This window comes from Falco rusticolus, chromosome 1, assembly GCF_015220075.1.
Source record: "Falco rusticolus isolate bFalRus1 chromosome 1, bFalRus1.pri, whole genome shotgun sequence".
NCBI lineage: Eukaryota > Metazoa > Chordata > Aves > Falconiformes > Falconidae > Falco > Falco rusticolus.
Genome location: NC_051187.1, coordinates 57,025,883 through 57,043,566, shown reverse-complemented (window position 1 = coordinate 57,043,566; position 17,684 = coordinate 57,025,883). Strand labels below are relative to the sequence as shown.

Here is a 17,684-nt window from a genome sequence, read left to right as displayed (position 1 = left end):
TTTGTGGGTGAAATTAAAAAAAAATCACCCATAAAAACAATCCACACCCACAAAAGCAAACAAACCTTGGAACAAACAAACCAACCCCACGAACCCCAAAAAACCCCACCATGATGTGGGTAAACTAACTGCTCGCTTTGGTCTCATTAATCCATCTGGCTGTTGCTTGAAACAGCGGTATCAGGACTGAACAGGGTGAAAATTTGTCACGAAACAGGTGAGGACAGCAGCACGTACACTGTCAGATTTCTCGTTCACACCTCGAAACCCTTTGTGCTAAGCAGAACATCCACTCTGCTTACTTGGTCCGTCTCTTTCCTATTATGCTACTGTGAGCAGTGCATTCGGGAGCAGGAGCTGAAGCTGTTGTGAGGTGGACTCGGGCTTCTCAGGAGCGTTAACATGTTTCTTGTCAGCAACTACGTGAGCCTGAGAACTGGGATGTTGCCGGTGCAAAGCGACATCTGTCCCTTACCCACACGTGCCCCTTTCAGAGTTACGACATTAAGTACGTGCATCCTGGGGAAGTGGTTGGTGAAGGCAAGGAGGGAGGCACGGGTAGGTTGCTGGTGCACTCTGTTCCATTTAGTGGACTGGTGTTTGTGGATTCCTGGCCCCCATGAAAGGATGAACAATCCTAATGGAGAGATACTTTTGTTTTTTTCATAAAAAGCTTTGAGATTCTGCAAGTAGTAATTAAAAAACAGAGGGAAGTACAGGAATTTGAGTAAATTAACACTTCACATTTAACAAGGAAAGGAAGCAAAGCTATTACCCTAGAACACATCAAAAGTGTTTACTTATGGCTCTGTATTCTTACTCTGTGCCTTGACCATGTTCAAGCCAGTTTCATATCAGATCAGCTCAAACAAAACCACCCAGGTATTAACAGTAGCCCCTGTCTTTGTTTGTGGCATCAATTGTTTCCAAGTATCAAACATATATTTATAAATCAGAATCGGGTCTCTGACTTGCTTCCAGCAATTTAGCAAGGCAGGAATTTCTTGGCTCAAAAGTTCTGGCTTAACTTGAGTGGCGTTTTATATAGCTAGAGCAATGTGAAAGATTTCAAGAAAACATTGTCGACCCTGGAATACAGTTGTGGAGAATATACGCACATGTTTGCTGTTACAGAAAAGAACACTAGCAAGCCTTATCTTCAGGTATGTGTGTGCCATTCCTGCTGGCTCAGGCTTCTGAAACTACAGTAAATATTTGCACACACACAAAAAAATCTGACCTACAGAACAGTACACTGCTATCTTTTGTTAACATCTATGGGACAAGAAGTAGCCCAGTTAGACTGTGTAAATACAATGACAATGACCAGGTCTGAGAAGTGTCTCCATGGGGGTATGAGCAGCAAAAAAGAGCCACGTTCTGTCAGCCTCACCTGGATATAGAGTGTAAGCTGTGCATGGCCCTAAATCTTTATTCAAATAGGCATCTTCTCTTTCTCAGACATTCAGTCAGTGTGTTTGGAGTGGCATCTAACAGAACCATGTTCTTGAAAATTTCCCTGAAAATTAAGTTGGATCTGGTCACGTTTAAGTTATGGAAAAAGCGTCCTCTCACGTGTATGCTTTAGAAACTATAGTTGTTCTTAACTTTACGATGTGGTTGCTTGCACTGCTGTGCACGCAGGGGCTGTGACCCTTTCAGAAATTATGGTCCTGGTAAGTGGTATTGACAGCAAATAACCTTTAACGTGTGTTGATAGGAGGTACAAATAGATATATAGGTATTACAGCCATACTTTTAAGGAGTAAATAACAGGTTAGCACAGGTCATCCTCATTCTGAAACTCAGAATTTTAGATATGTTTTTTTTAGTGCTTGACTCTCTAAGCTGAATACTGGTCTGTTAGTTTCTGTCTCTTGTTCTTACGCACAACATACACAGGCATGCAAAAAGCATTAAGTTCCAAATTGGGCTGTAAGGGTTTTTTCACATGATGTATGAGGAAGGAGACAACATCACTGAGAAGTCTTCTAGCTGGAAAATAGTATTATTTGCTTCTCTCTAACTGTTCTATCTTTACCGCTTTCATTAGGTTTGCAGCAATGATAAAGGAGGCTATTGTAAATGACAATGAAGATTCCGAGCCATCAGTATGTGAGAAAAATGGCATGATTCCCATGCATGAGCAAAGTGAGGTAATCAAAGTACAGTTCTACTCAGAGGGAATCCTTTTCCTTTCCTTTTTCTTCCTACATCTGTTAAAATTTCTACATCTGAAGGGAATACAAAGAGAAATCTCCTCAGTGGGAATTTCTTAAAATTAACAGATGTTCATGTTTTTAAAAGTCTGCAGTATGTTGGGTTGCTCCTAATCAATGGTTGCAATTTCAGCTTGAAGTGGAAAATGCATCAGCATACGTTTTACAGTCAGCTATGGAAGAGAATTGCATGGACTTGAGATTGCTTCTTTGCTTTCAAATTGTGCCTGTCAGTGTGCTGGCTGAAAGTTGTTCATGCATGTCGTCCTTTTCTTGCCTAATAAAAATAAGAAACTCCATAGTTTTAGACCTCTATATGTATTTATTTCCAGTGTTCTTGGAAACTTCTGTGGCTTTCAAAAAGACTTGTAGTGAATGCAAGTAAGAATAAAATTCTTAACATAAAAGGCACTTAAGAGTCAATGTAGTCTTAACTGTAAAGATAAGTACTGTATAGCCTGTCTTTACACACACAGGTAGCTGATGATCACAGAATCATAGGGTAGATAAACCAGGAACTCTGTGCTGAAAGATCACAAGATTTGTGTTCCAACTGTGACTCTGAGTAAGGGAGCTATATATATTTTTATATGTGTATATCTAGGGAGAGATGAGACAAAAATAATTGGAAATGGGGAACTATTGCTGGAAGAGGGCCAAATCGCAGTATAGGCAAGAATTCCATGTCCATGCTATGACAGTGAGCTGACATGAAGGTGAATAATCATAAGGGAAGGTAGATGATTAACTTGTCAAAAAATAAGGACCCAAAAATTGGGACACACATCCAAAAATGGTCAAAAAGTGCTTTGGCTATGAATATGGATAAGTAGATGAATCGGTATAAGAGGACAGCTTCACAGAACCATTCTGCAAGGAAGTAACTCCCAGTGTAGTATTTCTCCATCTCTGCCTTGACTTACCAGCTTGAGCGTTCCAGCAATGGATCACGTGAGTAGTGCTTGCACTGGCCAACGGTTGTTTCTTTCACCTTTGTCTAATCAGAAGTAGGTTTTGTTATTTTGATTCAAGGCTTTGCAACAGAAGTTATTTAGCAGGTATATTAAGGACACTGTCTCACTGGAATGATGCTAATCGTTAACTGTATTGTGAAATCCAGTCTGGAAGCAGAACCCTATCAAATTACAGAAAATATTAATATTTGGCTTGTATATGAATCAAGCTGAACCTGGCTTGTTGTTATTGTTTCTTCATCAAATATTCTGATATTGTTGCCGAACAGGTGCTATTTGTGACAGGAGTCCTGTCAGTTGCAGATAAAAGGTGAATGTCCCACGGTCTCTCATATTCAGTCCTTTATGCCACGCAAAAACGCATAACCAAAAATCCCAAATATACTACAAAGCTGGACCATTCCTACAGCAATTGTTTAGTTAATATAGTCATCTGTAGACAGCGTGGATCTAGTGCATCACAGCTGATTGTAAGTCTTGTACACTACTTCAAATGTACGAGGTGCGGCTCCTGAGACAGTCTTGTTGTTTGCATTCAGGAGGGACCAGCAGTAGATGCCAAAGCTGCTGATGGGAATGTGCAAACAGAAGAAACTGCTCTCTTGAATCACTGTGCTCAGCAGCCTCCGGAACCACTAGCAGGGTCTTCAACACCTGCAAGAACATGGAGGCAAATATGTACTTGTCCTCCACAAGGTTTACTGGCCCAAACAGTGACAAATGGTACGTAAGAAAGAAGTACTTGTTTCTCTGGGTGTGGTATCTGTCCATTGCCCTTGAAAATAATGCAGGGAAACAGCTATGTTTTGCGTACCACACTTTTGTTTCAGTGTTGTAACAGGGAAAGAAAATGAGGTGAAACAAAGATTTGAATGCATAGATTTTGTTCTTCTGTCCCCTCTTCTGTGTTTAATGTGGTAGGTTTGCTTTTGCATTGCAAAGTGCTTTCAGCAGAAGAAAGACCTCCCAATTCTCGTCTTTATAGTTCATTTTGGTGTGAGAGCATTAAGATGATTGTAAACACAGTGGTATTTTTGGCACACTGAATGGCTTTTTATTGAATTAAGGCAACAAATCCAAGACGCTACATGATACCTTCTTTTGTTCCTTATTACTCTAGAGATGCAAAGCCAAGAATCCTAACTGCAAAGCAAACTGATTTGCCCTACACTGAAGGCTCGCAGAGAAGAGTGCCTGCCTAGCCCGTTACTTAAGGCTTTTCGGAACAAAAGACAATTCCTGTGGCTTTGCCTGCTTCTGCAGCCTCTGTTCTCTCTTACTTGGGATTCTTAGGCTTTTATGTTTGGAATTATACCGGTCTTCCCTTTGCCACTTGTCACCCTCCAATAAGATCAGGAAAAATCCAATCTGAAAATGCAGTACCTTTTATTCAGCACATTTTTTCCTTCTTCTGTATTTTGCTTTTATATCTGTGCATGCCTGTTCTTGTTGGATAAATTTAGGAACAGATCTAGGAACCTGGAAAGACCATAATATTTCACATATTTTATAGTATTTTCGCTTACTGTTATCATAATACTTTTCAGGACCTTCCCCCCCCCCCCCCCCCCTCATGTATTATCCCTCTCTGATTGATGTATCAAGGGAAATATCTGGACTACTTCAGACTGTCCAGAGACATGACCACCTTCAGGTATTATTCCCCGCCCCCCCCCCCCCCCCCCCCCCCGCACCAGGGATAGCAATGTATTGCACAAGCACATCCAGTCAAAAAGTGGTGGTTAAATTCTTTTAAAAATCAGACTGGAGCTGCAGTCATTAGCTTGGATAGGCCAGGCTGTACAGCAGGAGGTTCTTACTGCAGTTCTGAAGTAGCTGAAGGGAGATAAGCAAATGCAAGAGAAGTTAGTGAAAATCCTAGCTTTAAGTTTGGGACCTGTGAAATGCTTTCCACGGTGGCCCAAGGCTCACTTAATACGTTTTGGTCCCTAACCACGTCCCTGTTACCATTTTTTAAAGTATCTTAGCCCTATAAAATCAGAACATCAGTTTTAGGGAGCATCAAATATTAAATAGTGTTATGATTAAACTAATTTTTAAGGTAAGTGATTTTATTTCTGAAAGTTGTGGTACCTTTTCCATTAGTAGAAAAACAAATGTGATCTAATAGCAAACAAAGTTGTCCCTGAGAGATGATTAAATGTGAGTATTTCTTGTTTTGTTCCAGTTGCGGTTGTGATCCTGGTTTGGGCTGTGGTTTGGTCCATCACTGGGACTGAGTGTCTCCCAGGTGGAAATCTGTTTGGAATTCTGTTTCTTTATTTTTTTGCTGTCATTGGAGGTAAAATTTTTGGATTCATTAAAATACGAACACTACCTCCTCTCCCCGCTCTTCTGGGTAAGAGATCCTTCCTTCTTTTCTTCCTGCATATTTGTGGTGGTTAAACTATCAAGTAGTATCTCGCATGCTAGGTATGTTTGGATTGGGGGAAAAAACAAATTGTGTCACGCTCAAAAGCTGTAGCTTTTCCAAGTGACTTTTATCTGGTCCTCTCTGAGAAAGTACAAAATTCCCCAAACTGGCTCTGAAATTACCTATATGTTACTAAGGCTCTTAACTCTTTGGGGGCCAGAGAACTGTGTACCAACAGATGCAAAGGTTATTGTCCTTCAGTCCCCTCTGTCACAGTTACTTAAAATTTGTGTTTAGTGTCACCGAACAGGAGTCGTAATCTAGACCTCCTGTTACAGTAGAATAATTAATTCATAAGGAAGTTATTGCTGAGCTATTTCGCATGTATCTTCACACAATGAAAATATTTTCCAAAGAAAACACTACAGGAATTCTCTACTACTGGTAGTCCAAAGCAATTTCTTTCTTTTCCTTCCTTTATTTCAAGGTAACTCAAACCTGAGAAAATAAACTCACCACAAGGAATAATTCTGAATTATTTTACACAAAAACACAAAATAGAAATGGGAGGTGAAAATTACATGAATTCTAACATCATCAGAACCTTTTCAGACTGCTTTCCTAGAGGAGGTTTTGATTAGATCAGTACAATATTGTAAAGTGCCGTGGTGTCAACGAAGCTGAAAAATGAAGCTCTGGGTTCTCACCAGCTGTCTACTGCCCCTTTACTATACCTAGTGCATAAATGAGTAAAGCTGTTGACAGACAGTAAAACTTCATGGCCGAGTGGGCTACGAACACCTCCCTGTAGCGCAGGGGTGTGATTTTGTAACCTGGGTGGCTGGTGGTGTGCCTCGCACAGTAGCACTGGTTATGGAAGGGCCGGGTGGCTTCATGCACAGCTCTGTCCCAGGCAGCACACATGTTCTTGCACCACTTCGTTTCACAAGCAAGAAATTCAAATGAGAGGGAGGGAAGTTTTGCATATAGCATGCATGCCTGCAATAATACGAATGCAGAATATAACGCACAGGGAGTCTGCCCATTCTAAGTAAACAACCCCCTTAAAAAAAAAAAAAAAAAGCTTGACCATTTGGATTCTACTTTTTTTTTAATTACATCTGTATCTAAAAGTTATGAGTTAAGCATGAAACTGCTTGTCAGACAAGTAATACTGAACAACAGAAACTCAAGCATGACAGCACACGTCTGTTGAGTTGCTTAGGACAGAGTTCACTGTTCAGATCACCAGCCTGTGGAAAATTGGAGAAATCTATGAGTCAGAAGAAGAAATAGACAATGTATGTAAATTGTATTTTTAGTGTAAAAAAAGAACAATCTTGTACTCTTAGATGCCTTTAATCCAGTTGTGCTAGGTGCAGCTAAGTGTAACGTGGCTGGCTGTGAGCACTTAAGCACCTTATAAATGAGCTGCTGTCTCAGGAAAAAAGGAGTGAAATTGCTGCTGGAACGACTCATACACTGTATCTTAGGTATGCATTGCAGAGAGGTTTCTGCAGCAGGCAACATGGAGCAGAACAGTGAAGGTATCCTTTGAGGTGGAGTTTTTTTGCTTTAAGTAGATCTCTAGATCAGCTCCAGTGACTTGGACCTCATGCAAACATGGCAAAGAGCATGTGATCATTATGCTAGCCTGATATAATTGTCATGAGCTACCACAGATTAATTATGCCACTGTTTTTTTTTTTTTCCGGGAGGTGGTAGGAAGAACAGTGTCTCAAAGTTTAGCAAGTTCCGGGACAAATCAAGTCCACAGCCAAGGCTCAGACCAAGCTGGGACCCACCAGCACAGTTTGTTTACGTTTTGTCTTTTTTGTTTTCCTGTTTCTTAATATTGCTAATACACATTTCTGCCACCAAAATATACCTTTAAATCATCAGGAGCTACAATTAATCTCTGCAGATATATATTTAAAGTCAACCTTTCCCATACTTTTCAGTATCTTTCCAGAACTACAGTTCTGATAGCTTTGTAGGAAGTCTCTGATTAGATACTTTTGCTAATATTTGCAAAAGGTTGGATCTTACAAGTAGCACAAATAGAGGATAAGACAAAGTTCCTGGGTCCCGTTCCCCCCCCTTTTATCCCCTCTTTGTGTAAGAGTCATATTGCCAGAGCATTTTAAAATGTCTACGTTGGTCCATGATTAGCTGTTTTAGATTATATTTCCTAATGAACTCAGTGCTATGGTTCCTGTGATACTTGCATTTCTTACACCTAAGAGGATTTTCTAACAGTTTTCAACTTCTGAGGTAAATGTGCAATATTAAAGGATTTTCCCTTTTTCATGCTAAAACAAGTTAACAAGAAAAATACCTTTAAAGATGCAGAGGTGTCTTTGCTTATGGTAGGTATGACCTGTACCTGGTGAACAAAGCTGAATTCTGTTGACTTGCACTAAAGCTGTGTGTCAGCATCCTGCAGCTTTATTCATTGGTGACCTGGTGTGTTATTAGGCCACTTTCATTGCTTTAAAATATGTCTCTCTTCCCATGCCCCAGTCCCCATTGTTGAAACACAGCTAATAATTCAGAAAGTTAATTGTTTCCTTGTCTCTCATAAATACATAACATGGTGTCTTATTTTTAAGAATGCTATGCAAGCTTTTCTTGTGCAATAAAACTACATCATTTGACAGGAGCTTATTTGCTTTCATTTAAGGGATGCTGCTTGCCGGTTTCCTTATCCGAAATACCCCATTCATTAGTGACATAGTTCAGATAAACCTACGCTGGTCTGCAGCACTGAGGAATATTGCTCTTTCAATTATCTTGACCAGAGCAGGACTTGGCCTGGACCCAAAGGTATGGCAACAACCTTTCTGTGAGGCAAGGTGTACAACAGCCCTCAAAAAAAATTGGATTATGGGTTCTGTTAAAAATACAGAACTGTTCAGTCTCAGAGGATCTGCAAATTATATCGTTACAGAAAGCACAGTTTCTATTGTATGTTAATATTGGCAGTTGGATTTGTAGACTAGGCAAGCAACCAAAAAATACCTGAAGAAAACTGATTTTGTAACTATTTTCCCCCCTTGCCTTAAAGATATTTCCTGAATTTTGTGAGCAGAGCACCTTGAGGACATGTACTCTATCATGGTCTGGCAGGAAGAGTTTACACTCTCGACAAACTCCCTGTCAGTTCACACTGACAAACTAAAACAAGCAATGGAAGAGATCCCCAGTCCTTGAAAGAGAATACTGCTTGTGTTGACACAAATTAAAAAAAATAATCCGCCACCCAAAAAATCAAACCTGTGTGCCTTTTTCACTTTTTTCTCTTCTTTTTTTTTAATCATTGCCATTTTAACGCCGACATATTCATTGCAGAAATGACTCCCACTGCACTACAGAAACAATGCTTTACATCGCAATGAAGCCCGTAACGCTTCTGTGAACAAAAAAAAAATTTTCCTCTGCACACTGTGAAACATGATGTTCTGTAAATAAATGAAGGCAAGGTTTTGCTTGACCAAAATCAGATGGCTGAAATATAGCTGTACCATATTGGCCCCTATCGATTTAAGATTAAGGGACCGCTTAATGTTTATATAAAACTTAGGTTAAGTATAGCTAGTTCAGAACAAATGAACTAATTTTTCTTAACCAAATAAAACCTAGAGAGTCGCCAGTGCTTTAGGTATTTTGGAAAATAGGCGTTTATTATTCTTGAAAAATGCCTGGTTTCCTAGATTACTATCATCTTTTTTTTCCAAGACATTGATGCTTGTATGAGCATGGACTGTGTGTTGTTAAACAGAGCTTGGGTGCCCAGTTCCGTGCGCTTGGTTTTCTTTCTATTCCACAACACCTTTTTTTTTGCCGAGGGAACTTCAGTCTTGACTCATTTTTCTTCCGTGTGGCAGTTTATGGTTGTTCCTCGTGTAATTGAAGCTGTGAAGACAAAGATGTCAGTTGCTGTGGTGATTCTCAGCCCTAATTATGCTGGGACAAACTGTGCTGGTAAAAAGCGCGACATGGTGATTTTATTATATCCCCCCGCTCCTCCATCAAAATTAGGGACCTATCCTAGCAGAGTCATGCTTGTGTCTAACTATTAAAGGCAGCTCTTGTGAGTAAATACTCTGTTTTAGAGAAATTTTTAAATAGAAGTTGCTGAGCCAAATGGACCTTGATCTGCACTGGGTATCAAGTGAGAGACAGCTGAAAGGAGAGATGCTTGGCTCCTTCTGCCAGGTTGATGTAGTTCTACAACTTTTCATGATTTGTTTGTGGATTTGGGGGGAAAATTTTTTGGGGTGCTGATGCAACTTGTGGGATTATGGCAAAATCTTTTGTGGGTGGAGCAAATGACCTCAAGTGACTCTGGGCAAGCCAGCTGTGTTGAGGGTGTGCTTTTCAAATGGATCGCCGTTTGTTCAGCCTCTCACATTTAATTTGTTCAGCACAAGAAGCCAAACAGTATTTTCTGCCTTTCTGTGTCGTACAGGAATCTTGTCAAACTTAGTCAAAATTCAGTGAGCTTCACCGCCACGCTTGGAATTTTAACTCCAAATGCGGTTGTGCTTGAGCCTCTCTGGCTGAGCCCGTGTAAAGCTGTCACATCCTGTACCGCACGTCTGAGGATTCTTTTGGCAAACCATATCAGATTGTAAATGTATTTCCTCTCTATAAAGCTGAAGGTACTGATTGTCTGAACGTGCTTGTATCTTGCAGGCGCTGAGGAAGCTGAAAGCAGTCTGTTTACGGCTTTCTTTTGGACCGTGCCTCTCCGAAACGTGCACAGCTGCTGTTCTTGCCTACTTGTTCATGCATTTGCCATGGCAATGGGGATTTATATTAGGGTAATGCACTCTTTTCTCTCCTGTATGATGAAGGTGCCTGTTCTCACGCCACAGTTAAATGATCCAAGTGCAGTTAGTTCCCTGTGCTAAGCAGAGACTTCAGTTCAGTGCCGGTCAGGAAGCTGTGCTTAGCCCCTGTGTTTGTTTGCTTACCATTCCCGTCTGGCTCTGTGGCTAATTTAAAGGTCACATTTCCAGGCTGTGGAGGGGTTCTTGCATCATCACTCTTCTGTGTTTGTGATCTGAGCACTTGAAGAAGGAAGAAGGATGGTGCAATCCCTGAGTCTTTAACCACAGCACAGGGGCTTTTAGGGACAGAAGATGATACCACAATTTGGAAAATCTTCATGCTGGAATTCAGCATTTCCTCGTAGAGAGATACACATAGGACAGTCTTCCTGTCACAAGTCAAAGGCAAGGACGTGGCATGTTATATTCTGGAGTAATATCCTGGAAGAAGAAACCTTTTCCTCTTAGTTCTATCTAAAATGGTGGACTCGGTCTGGACCTATATGCTGGAGCAAGGTGGATTAATTCCTCTGCCACACACTGATTTTTATGAGAAGGAACTGGGCTACTGAGTCATTAAGCATGTCTAAACCGGGTTCCTAAATGGGACAATTGAGACATTTACCAAGGAGCGTAACTGGCCTGCAGTGTATATTCAAGTCTTAGTCTGTGGAGCCCTTTACTTTTAATGCTGTTCAGTTGGGCAGGAAGTAAGAGCTGATTGCAATTCTGCATAGAAAAAATCCCTGCTTGTAATTAGCAGGGAAAGGCAAGGAAAATACCTCATGTAAAGGTCTGTTTATACTTTAAAAGAACTGGTGTCAGAATATTTTGACGTGTTTTAGTTCAGTGCTTTCTTTTTAAGAGAAGCTGAACCTGTGTGTTTTCAGTTTTGTTCTAGGTGCAGTCTCACCTGCTGTGGTGGTTCCCTCAATGCTGATTTTACAAGCTGGGGGATACGGAGTGGAGAAGGGCGTCCCAACATTGCTAATGGCAGCTGGCAGCATTGATGACATTCTGGCTATCACAGGGTTCAATACTTGCCTTGGGATGGCTTTCTCTTCTGGTACGCTGGTTAATCTGTACGTGGTGAAATCCAGAACAAACAGGAATATTTTGATGAATGTGTGCTCTGTTATGACTGACTGGTTTGTAACTTAATGACATCTTCTTACAAAGTTTGTGTGTAGACTTGAACATTGAGAGGGAAATTACCCAGGATGAAAAGTCTTGGTATAACACTGTCTGCTCTGAATTGTGGGTCACAACTTTCAGAGAAATTTTTCCCCTGTCTGTGCCCTTAGCTGCCAAGTCTGGTCCCTGCACGCCCAACGTTCTGCTTTCACATTTCCCTGGGTTTGGCAATGTTCTCGCACTGGCTTTTGCTCTGGCTTCTCTGGCACACTTTCTTAGCATTAGCTTTCAGAGAGAAAGTTGCACAACCCTGTTCGTTCAGGCCCACAGGTTCCCTCCTGAACCCCTTCGCCCCAACTGATTTAAAGCAGACACTGTCCTGGAATCAGCCTTGTAGGTCTCTAGTGTGGTTGGTGCGTGAAGGGTCTGTGTATGGCTTACTGAGACTCATTTTCTTTTGCCAAATAGGTTCTACTCTGTACAACGTGCTCCGTGGAGTGCTGGAGGTTGCTGTTGGCATAGCAGCTGGGGGGATTCTGGGAATGTTTGTTCGCTATTTCCCAAGCCGCGATCAGGTAAAAACCCAGTAAAACCCCCTTTTTATTAAATAGGCATTCTTTGCTGAGGGACAATGTTTCTAAGTTACTCGTTTCCAAGCTTCACATGAAACTGTTTTTGGGGAAAGCTAGTGCAGTGCTAACAGCTTCCAGGTTGCAAAGCCTGTCAGGTAAGGATGCGTTTTAGAGTTGATTACTTGTTTACTGCAGCAATAACCATGTATGATCTGACAGTCCTTCCTGACGCAGGGTTTGGAACCCAGCTCACCATTCTCCTGTCATTGAAAGTGACGGAAATGTCCACACATAAAGCAGAGAAGGTCTGATACTTAATTCATACAGTAAAATAATCATCAATTGGATTGATGTGCGACACAGTTTTTAATCCCAGGCCTACTAGAAATATCTTAGAGAAGTAAACAATTAAAGCAGGCCAATTGTAGGCTTTAAGTGATTTGGCATGTAATTTGGTGCTAATTAGAATGTGTTACTTTCAAGAAAAATTAAGCTCTTATAAAGCAGTAGATTAATTTACTATTAAGGGGCAATTAACTGAACAGAAAATTGTGGAAGAAAGTAGGTATGTTCTGGACTACTGAAGTCAATTTGCAAAGCATCTATTGTCCTCAGTGAGACCAGATTTTCTTATTATTAAATAACATAAGAAGTGTGATACAGGAGCTAAACAGATAAATAGAAATGGGGAACAATGGCAAAGATGTAACTGTCTGCTGTGAGACTGGATCAAATAAAACTTAGAGTGACCCTGGCAAATGTTCATTTGACTTGTCCTTAAAAACATCTAGTGGCAAGGGTTTCACCTCTCCTTGGAGAAACTGTTCTAGTTCTGGACTGCACAGGTAGAAAATCCTGCTGCCACAGAGTTGAAGCAGGGCTGTTAGAGTATCACGTTCCTTGTGATGTAAAAAGCCTATTGGCAATAAGATTTTTGGATGGTCAGAAGAAAATATTGAATTTCCAAAATCTGAATTTCTTAGGAGTTAATGTCCAAAAAACCCCTCAACTCAACTGATCGGTTCATCTCACTTGAAAGCTTTGATTATTTCACAATGGTTAATGGCAATTTTTATTTTCAAATTGTTGTTTTCACAATTAACAGAAGTAACCTTTTTCCTCCATTTCTAAAATAAATTTACTTTTTTGTTTGTCTCTTTCCTTGGCTGCAGGCATCTCTGGCATGGAAGAGATCATATTTTGTACTTGGGCTGTCCATGTTTGCTGTTTTTGGAAGCATCTACTTTGGCTTCCCTGGATCAGGAGGGCTCTGCACATTAGTCTTAGCTTTTGTTGCAGGTGTGGGATGGTCTGATGAAAAGGTGAATGTTTATATAAAGCATGTCATACCAAAACTCCTCTGAAGGTACAGCCTGACAGGAGTTTGCATTTGTCGGGAGTGGTAATGGTGCATTTATGAAGCTTTAGGGGGTATATGGATTTTTTAAAAAAATCTACGTTTATTTTGGAAGTCTTTAATGTTTAGCATGACAGAAAGTTACCATGTATGTGATTATCTGTCGATACAGAGCCTAACATACTGACAGAGAAACGCTCACAGGCTTTTCTTAGACATGCTTAAGCCTTAAGTAGAAGAGATTTAGTTGTCAAGGCACTTGACTAGGAATCCAAAGCTTTATGTCCTGGCTCTCTGAGTGCCTGTAGCCTCACACACTCACTTTATGGTAAGATTTACAAACAGGTGCCTAAAATACAGTTGTGCACATGACCAAAATATAAAACGGTAATTAACCATCCTCTCTCATCTTTCCCAAATCCCAGCCAGTGTATTCTGGATAAATTAGAGGGCAGGGTGCCCACAATAAATGGTGATATAAGGCCATACAAAAAAACATACAACAGAATGTTTTTAGCCACTTTCTCTTAGCTGCTAACCCTGCTTCATCTTGCTGTTGCTGTCCCACTGCATTTCTGTACCCTGGCATGCCTTACTGCCTCCTTTGCTGGATACCATCTACACTCAATGGTTTTGAGGGCATCTTTCTCTCCACAGCTGTAGCGTTGTGACACGCACTAGGAGAAGGGGAGAAGAAGAGAAAGGAAAGGGGATCAAATATAGCACAGTCCATGTTATTATCCCCATCTAGACCCTGAGTTCAGTAAGATCTCAAGGTTTGTTAAAACAAAAAAGGAAACCATGGTTTCTGTTTAAAGTATTACAGTGTTGTCCAGTTTCAAAAGAAGAAAAACCTCATCTTGGGACTTGGCTGCTTAAGGACATTGCAACTGATAAAGCTTTCTACTGAAAAGCTTCTAAAGCATTTCAGAAGGAAGGACCTTAAAAAGTATACACAAACTATAAATGCTTCATTTAAATTCTTTTATCAGGGAATGAAGCTTCTTGGCCTTAAGGATGTTGATTTCAAATGCCTTAGCTCTTTTTTATCACATACACTCAGAGATGTCTGCATACTGTATACACAATATATATTACCAAGGTTTTCCTGCTGAGCTTCTCAAAGGCCACTGCCGTCTACTGTTCTGGTGGAAGTCACTTGGCAAACACTTGTCTACAGAGAACAAGGAACGCTGTACCTATTGCTGGAACAGTTAAATGGGCAGTAAACAGGCTGAAATAATGCTAACATCTGTAAAGAGGATTTTTTTTTTTCGGCCAAAAAAAGGGTGAGATAACAAGGACAAATGAGGGAAATAAAGAAAAACATCTAGAAGTGTGCGTATTTCCACTTCATTCCCTCTAAGGTTACAGAAGTTTTTGTATTACAGTCATCTACCATTCCACTGACTGAAGAGCAAGAGATGTCGCAGGATGAGTCCCAGAGAGAACAGCAAGGGCAGGACGTGTCTAGGCTGATCATTAAGTGACAGAGCACTGCACTTTACATTTTCCACACACTCTAGCCTGAAGGTTCATTTGCTGTTGCAGAACCCACTTAATGAAAAAAGAAGTGCTGTTAGATATGCTGTGTGTACCTTCGCACGTCAGGGGAAGATTCTAGTTTATCCTGGCAGTAGCTCATTTAGGAAAATTGTAGGTGTAAAGTTCAAACCCAAGGAAAAAAGTTGGCTTTGCCCTTGTACGAGACATTGCACTGGGAAGTTCAACACTTTTTACTGGTATGGGATTTCAGACTTGCTCAGTCTAACTTTGCTCCTTATACAGAGACAGGCCTCTCAGTGCAGCACGAGCAGGACTGAAGCTTGGGAGGGTCTGACTGCGCGGATACAAATGGAAGAACATGTTTAAGCATGCTGTTCCCAAAGGCTCAGAAACTTAATGGCAAAGCTGTTCAAATTAAGTCTTCCTAAATACTGAAAATCAACTATGCTTTATTTTCCTCCTCTTTTCTGCGAACTGCTCTGTTACTGTTCAAATATCAGTGATTTTTATTTCTTTTCTTGAGATAGCAAGTGTGTATGTACTAGCAGAGCTAGACCCACTCTGACTTTCCAAAGGTGCGCAGCTGATTTTGAATGTTTTAAGCTCAAAGGAGGAGCAATTCTGGACAATCTTGATGATACATTTTCACTTTGTCCTTTAATGAAATGCTGTGTCTGGTTGGCCATGTTTTAGTGAATTTATAGATTACTTTTGTTTTCATTGCAGAGGGAAGTAGAAAAAATTGTTGCAGTTGCGTGGAACATTTTTCAACCTTTTCTTTTTGGTTTAATTGGAGCAGAAGTATCTGTTACATCTCTTAGGCCTGAAACTGTTGGTAAGATCATTCACTAACTATCCAGCTTTCATTACTGGCTTCCAAAGAATCTCTATAAAGAAATCTAAAACTAAGTAGACTATGGCTGACCCCCCCCCCCCCCCCCAAAAAAAAAAAACAAACAAAAAAAACCAACAACCAAAACCAAACCAACCCCACTGTGAAGCTACTGTTTTATGAGGCTTGTTCACCTCAGGCACCCGTACACAACAGTTCTGAGAAGTGTTTGTCTTTGTTGCAGGGCTCTGTGTTGCTACGTTAGGCATTGCCCTAGTTGTGCGAATCATGGCAACATTCCTGATGGTGTGTTTTGCTGGGTTTAATTTCAAGGAGAAAGTATTTGTCTCGTTGGCATGGATTCCCAAGGCCACTGTGCAGGTAAACAGTCCAACATCACCTTCATTCCAGGCTATAGCTATTGTCCTTAGCAAAGTTTTAAGTAGCACAGCAGTAAACAGGTGCCTAAAATACTGTTGTACACGTGGCCTGAATACCCTTATTCCCTGTGGTTTTGGGGAGCCAACAGGGAGCGGATCAGGACAGGGTAGTATATGGACAGTTCATATTCTAAACCATGGTAAATCTACTTGAAAAGTGCATGGAAAACCTTCTATGTGAAGGTGTTTTGCTTGCATCCTGGGTTGCACTCTTAATAAAATGACAGCAAATTGAACATATATCATAGGAAGTTTAACTATTTCTCAGCTGTTGCAGATTGTTGTGCCTTTACATATAGATTCTAAGAACTCTCAAAGGTAGAAGTGTTTCCCTCTTACACATGACATGTCTGCAGGGACAGTCACACCAGAGGCTCAGAATGGGTTTTCAGTTTGTGGTCATTTTGGTAAGGGGTAGTCTGACAGCCACTAGGCATCGCTAGAGAAGCCTCAGGCTGGCTGCATTCCTGCTTCTTTATTTCCGTGATCATTTAGTCATTTAGACTTTGCCTCAATAGCATGATTACTTGCAAACAAAAGTTAATAATCAGAACAGGCAAGGATTATTGCAAGATTTGTGAACTAAATTTTCAGAAGCTGCTACTACTTGACTGCTGTCAGAATGCATTCTCAAAGTGTGGCACTGTAACAGTTCCTATACGTAATATACTGGACCATTTCATTAGGGGGTTGGACTAGATGGTCTCCAGAGGTCCCTTCCAACCCTGACCATTTTATGATTGATCACACATCCTCCAGAAATGTGGCTAAAATGGCAGCTAAGCAATGTTCTTCACATGAGGGAATCCAGATGAACTCGTAAGTTAGCTTAGGAAATTCAAATTGTAGCCAAGTGAAAACCTTTCTGTTCAGTATAAAACATTTACTTTTCTATGTACTGCCTAGAAACAAATGGGTCAAATGTACTAAAAGTGTTATGTTTATGTTATAAAGTTGACTGATGATTAGTCCCTTTTCTCCCCTCAATCAGTGCTAAAGGTTACCTGCTCCATCTCAGCAATGTTTTCTTTCCTGCAGGCTGCAATAGGTTCTCTAGCCCTGGATACAGCACGAAGTCATCAGGATGAGCAACTGGAAAAGTACGGAATGGATGTACTGACAGTAGCTTTCTTGGCTATCTTGATCACTGCTCCAATTGGAGCCCTGGTTATTGGCTTGGCAGGGCCCAGACTTTTGCAGAAAGCTCAGAAAAACAGCAAGGAGGATGAGGAAGGTGCTGAGGCTGGAGAAGAGGCAGAGGCCTGCGAACCTTCATAAGACAGATATCTACAGGAGTATGGTCCTTCAGCCCTTATGCTTCTGCTGAGTAAACACAGCATGTCTGTAATCTTTCTGGAGGAAATCAAAACAAGTACCAGTTACTTCTGCTATTTTAAAAGCAGCCCTGGTGGAGTTTTATAAAAACATTTTTATGTGTTGA

The 17,684-nt window shown here is 40.8% G+C and overlaps 1 protein-coding gene and 1 long non-coding RNA gene across 3 annotated transcripts in view; one reads left to right on the top strand and one right to left on the bottom strand.

The window, feature by feature from the left end:
- The window catches only part of SLC9B2 (solute carrier family 9 member B2), a 20,580-nt gene extending 2,896 nt beyond the window's left edge, over nucleotides 1–17,684 (top strand). For both annotated transcript variants that reach the window (XM_037380349.1, XM_037380339.1), the window contains exons 2-12: nucleotides 2,054–2,156; nucleotides 3,733–3,916; nucleotides 5,382–5,552; nucleotides 8,251–8,393; nucleotides 10,266–10,393; nucleotides 11,293–11,468; nucleotides 12,005–12,111; nucleotides 13,281–13,430; nucleotides 15,698–15,806; nucleotides 16,048–16,184; nucleotides 17,282–17,684. In XM_037380349.1, the coding sequence (XP_037236246.1) occupies nucleotides 2,064–2,156; nucleotides 3,733–3,916; nucleotides 5,382–5,552; nucleotides 8,251–8,393; nucleotides 10,266–10,393; nucleotides 11,293–11,468; nucleotides 12,005–12,111; nucleotides 13,281–13,430; nucleotides 15,698–15,806; nucleotides 16,048–16,184; nucleotides 17,282–17,521 (1,638 nt within the window). In that variant the 5' untranslated portion in view covers nucleotides 2,054–2,063 and the 3' untranslated portion in view covers nucleotides 17,522–17,684. The remainder of the gene's footprint in view (nucleotides 1–2,053; nucleotides 2,157–3,732; nucleotides 3,917–5,381; nucleotides 5,553–8,250; nucleotides 8,394–10,265; nucleotides 10,394–11,292; nucleotides 11,469–12,004; nucleotides 12,112–13,280; nucleotides 13,431–15,697; nucleotides 15,807–16,047; nucleotides 16,185–17,281) is intronic.
- LOC119144717 lies at nucleotides 9,230–11,404 on the bottom strand. Its single transcript, XR_005103200.1, has 2 exons — nucleotides 11,316–11,404; nucleotides 9,230–9,482 (listed from the first exon to the last, which is right to left on the bottom strand). It is a non-coding gene; the product is annotated as an uncharacterized LOC119144717 (long non-coding RNA).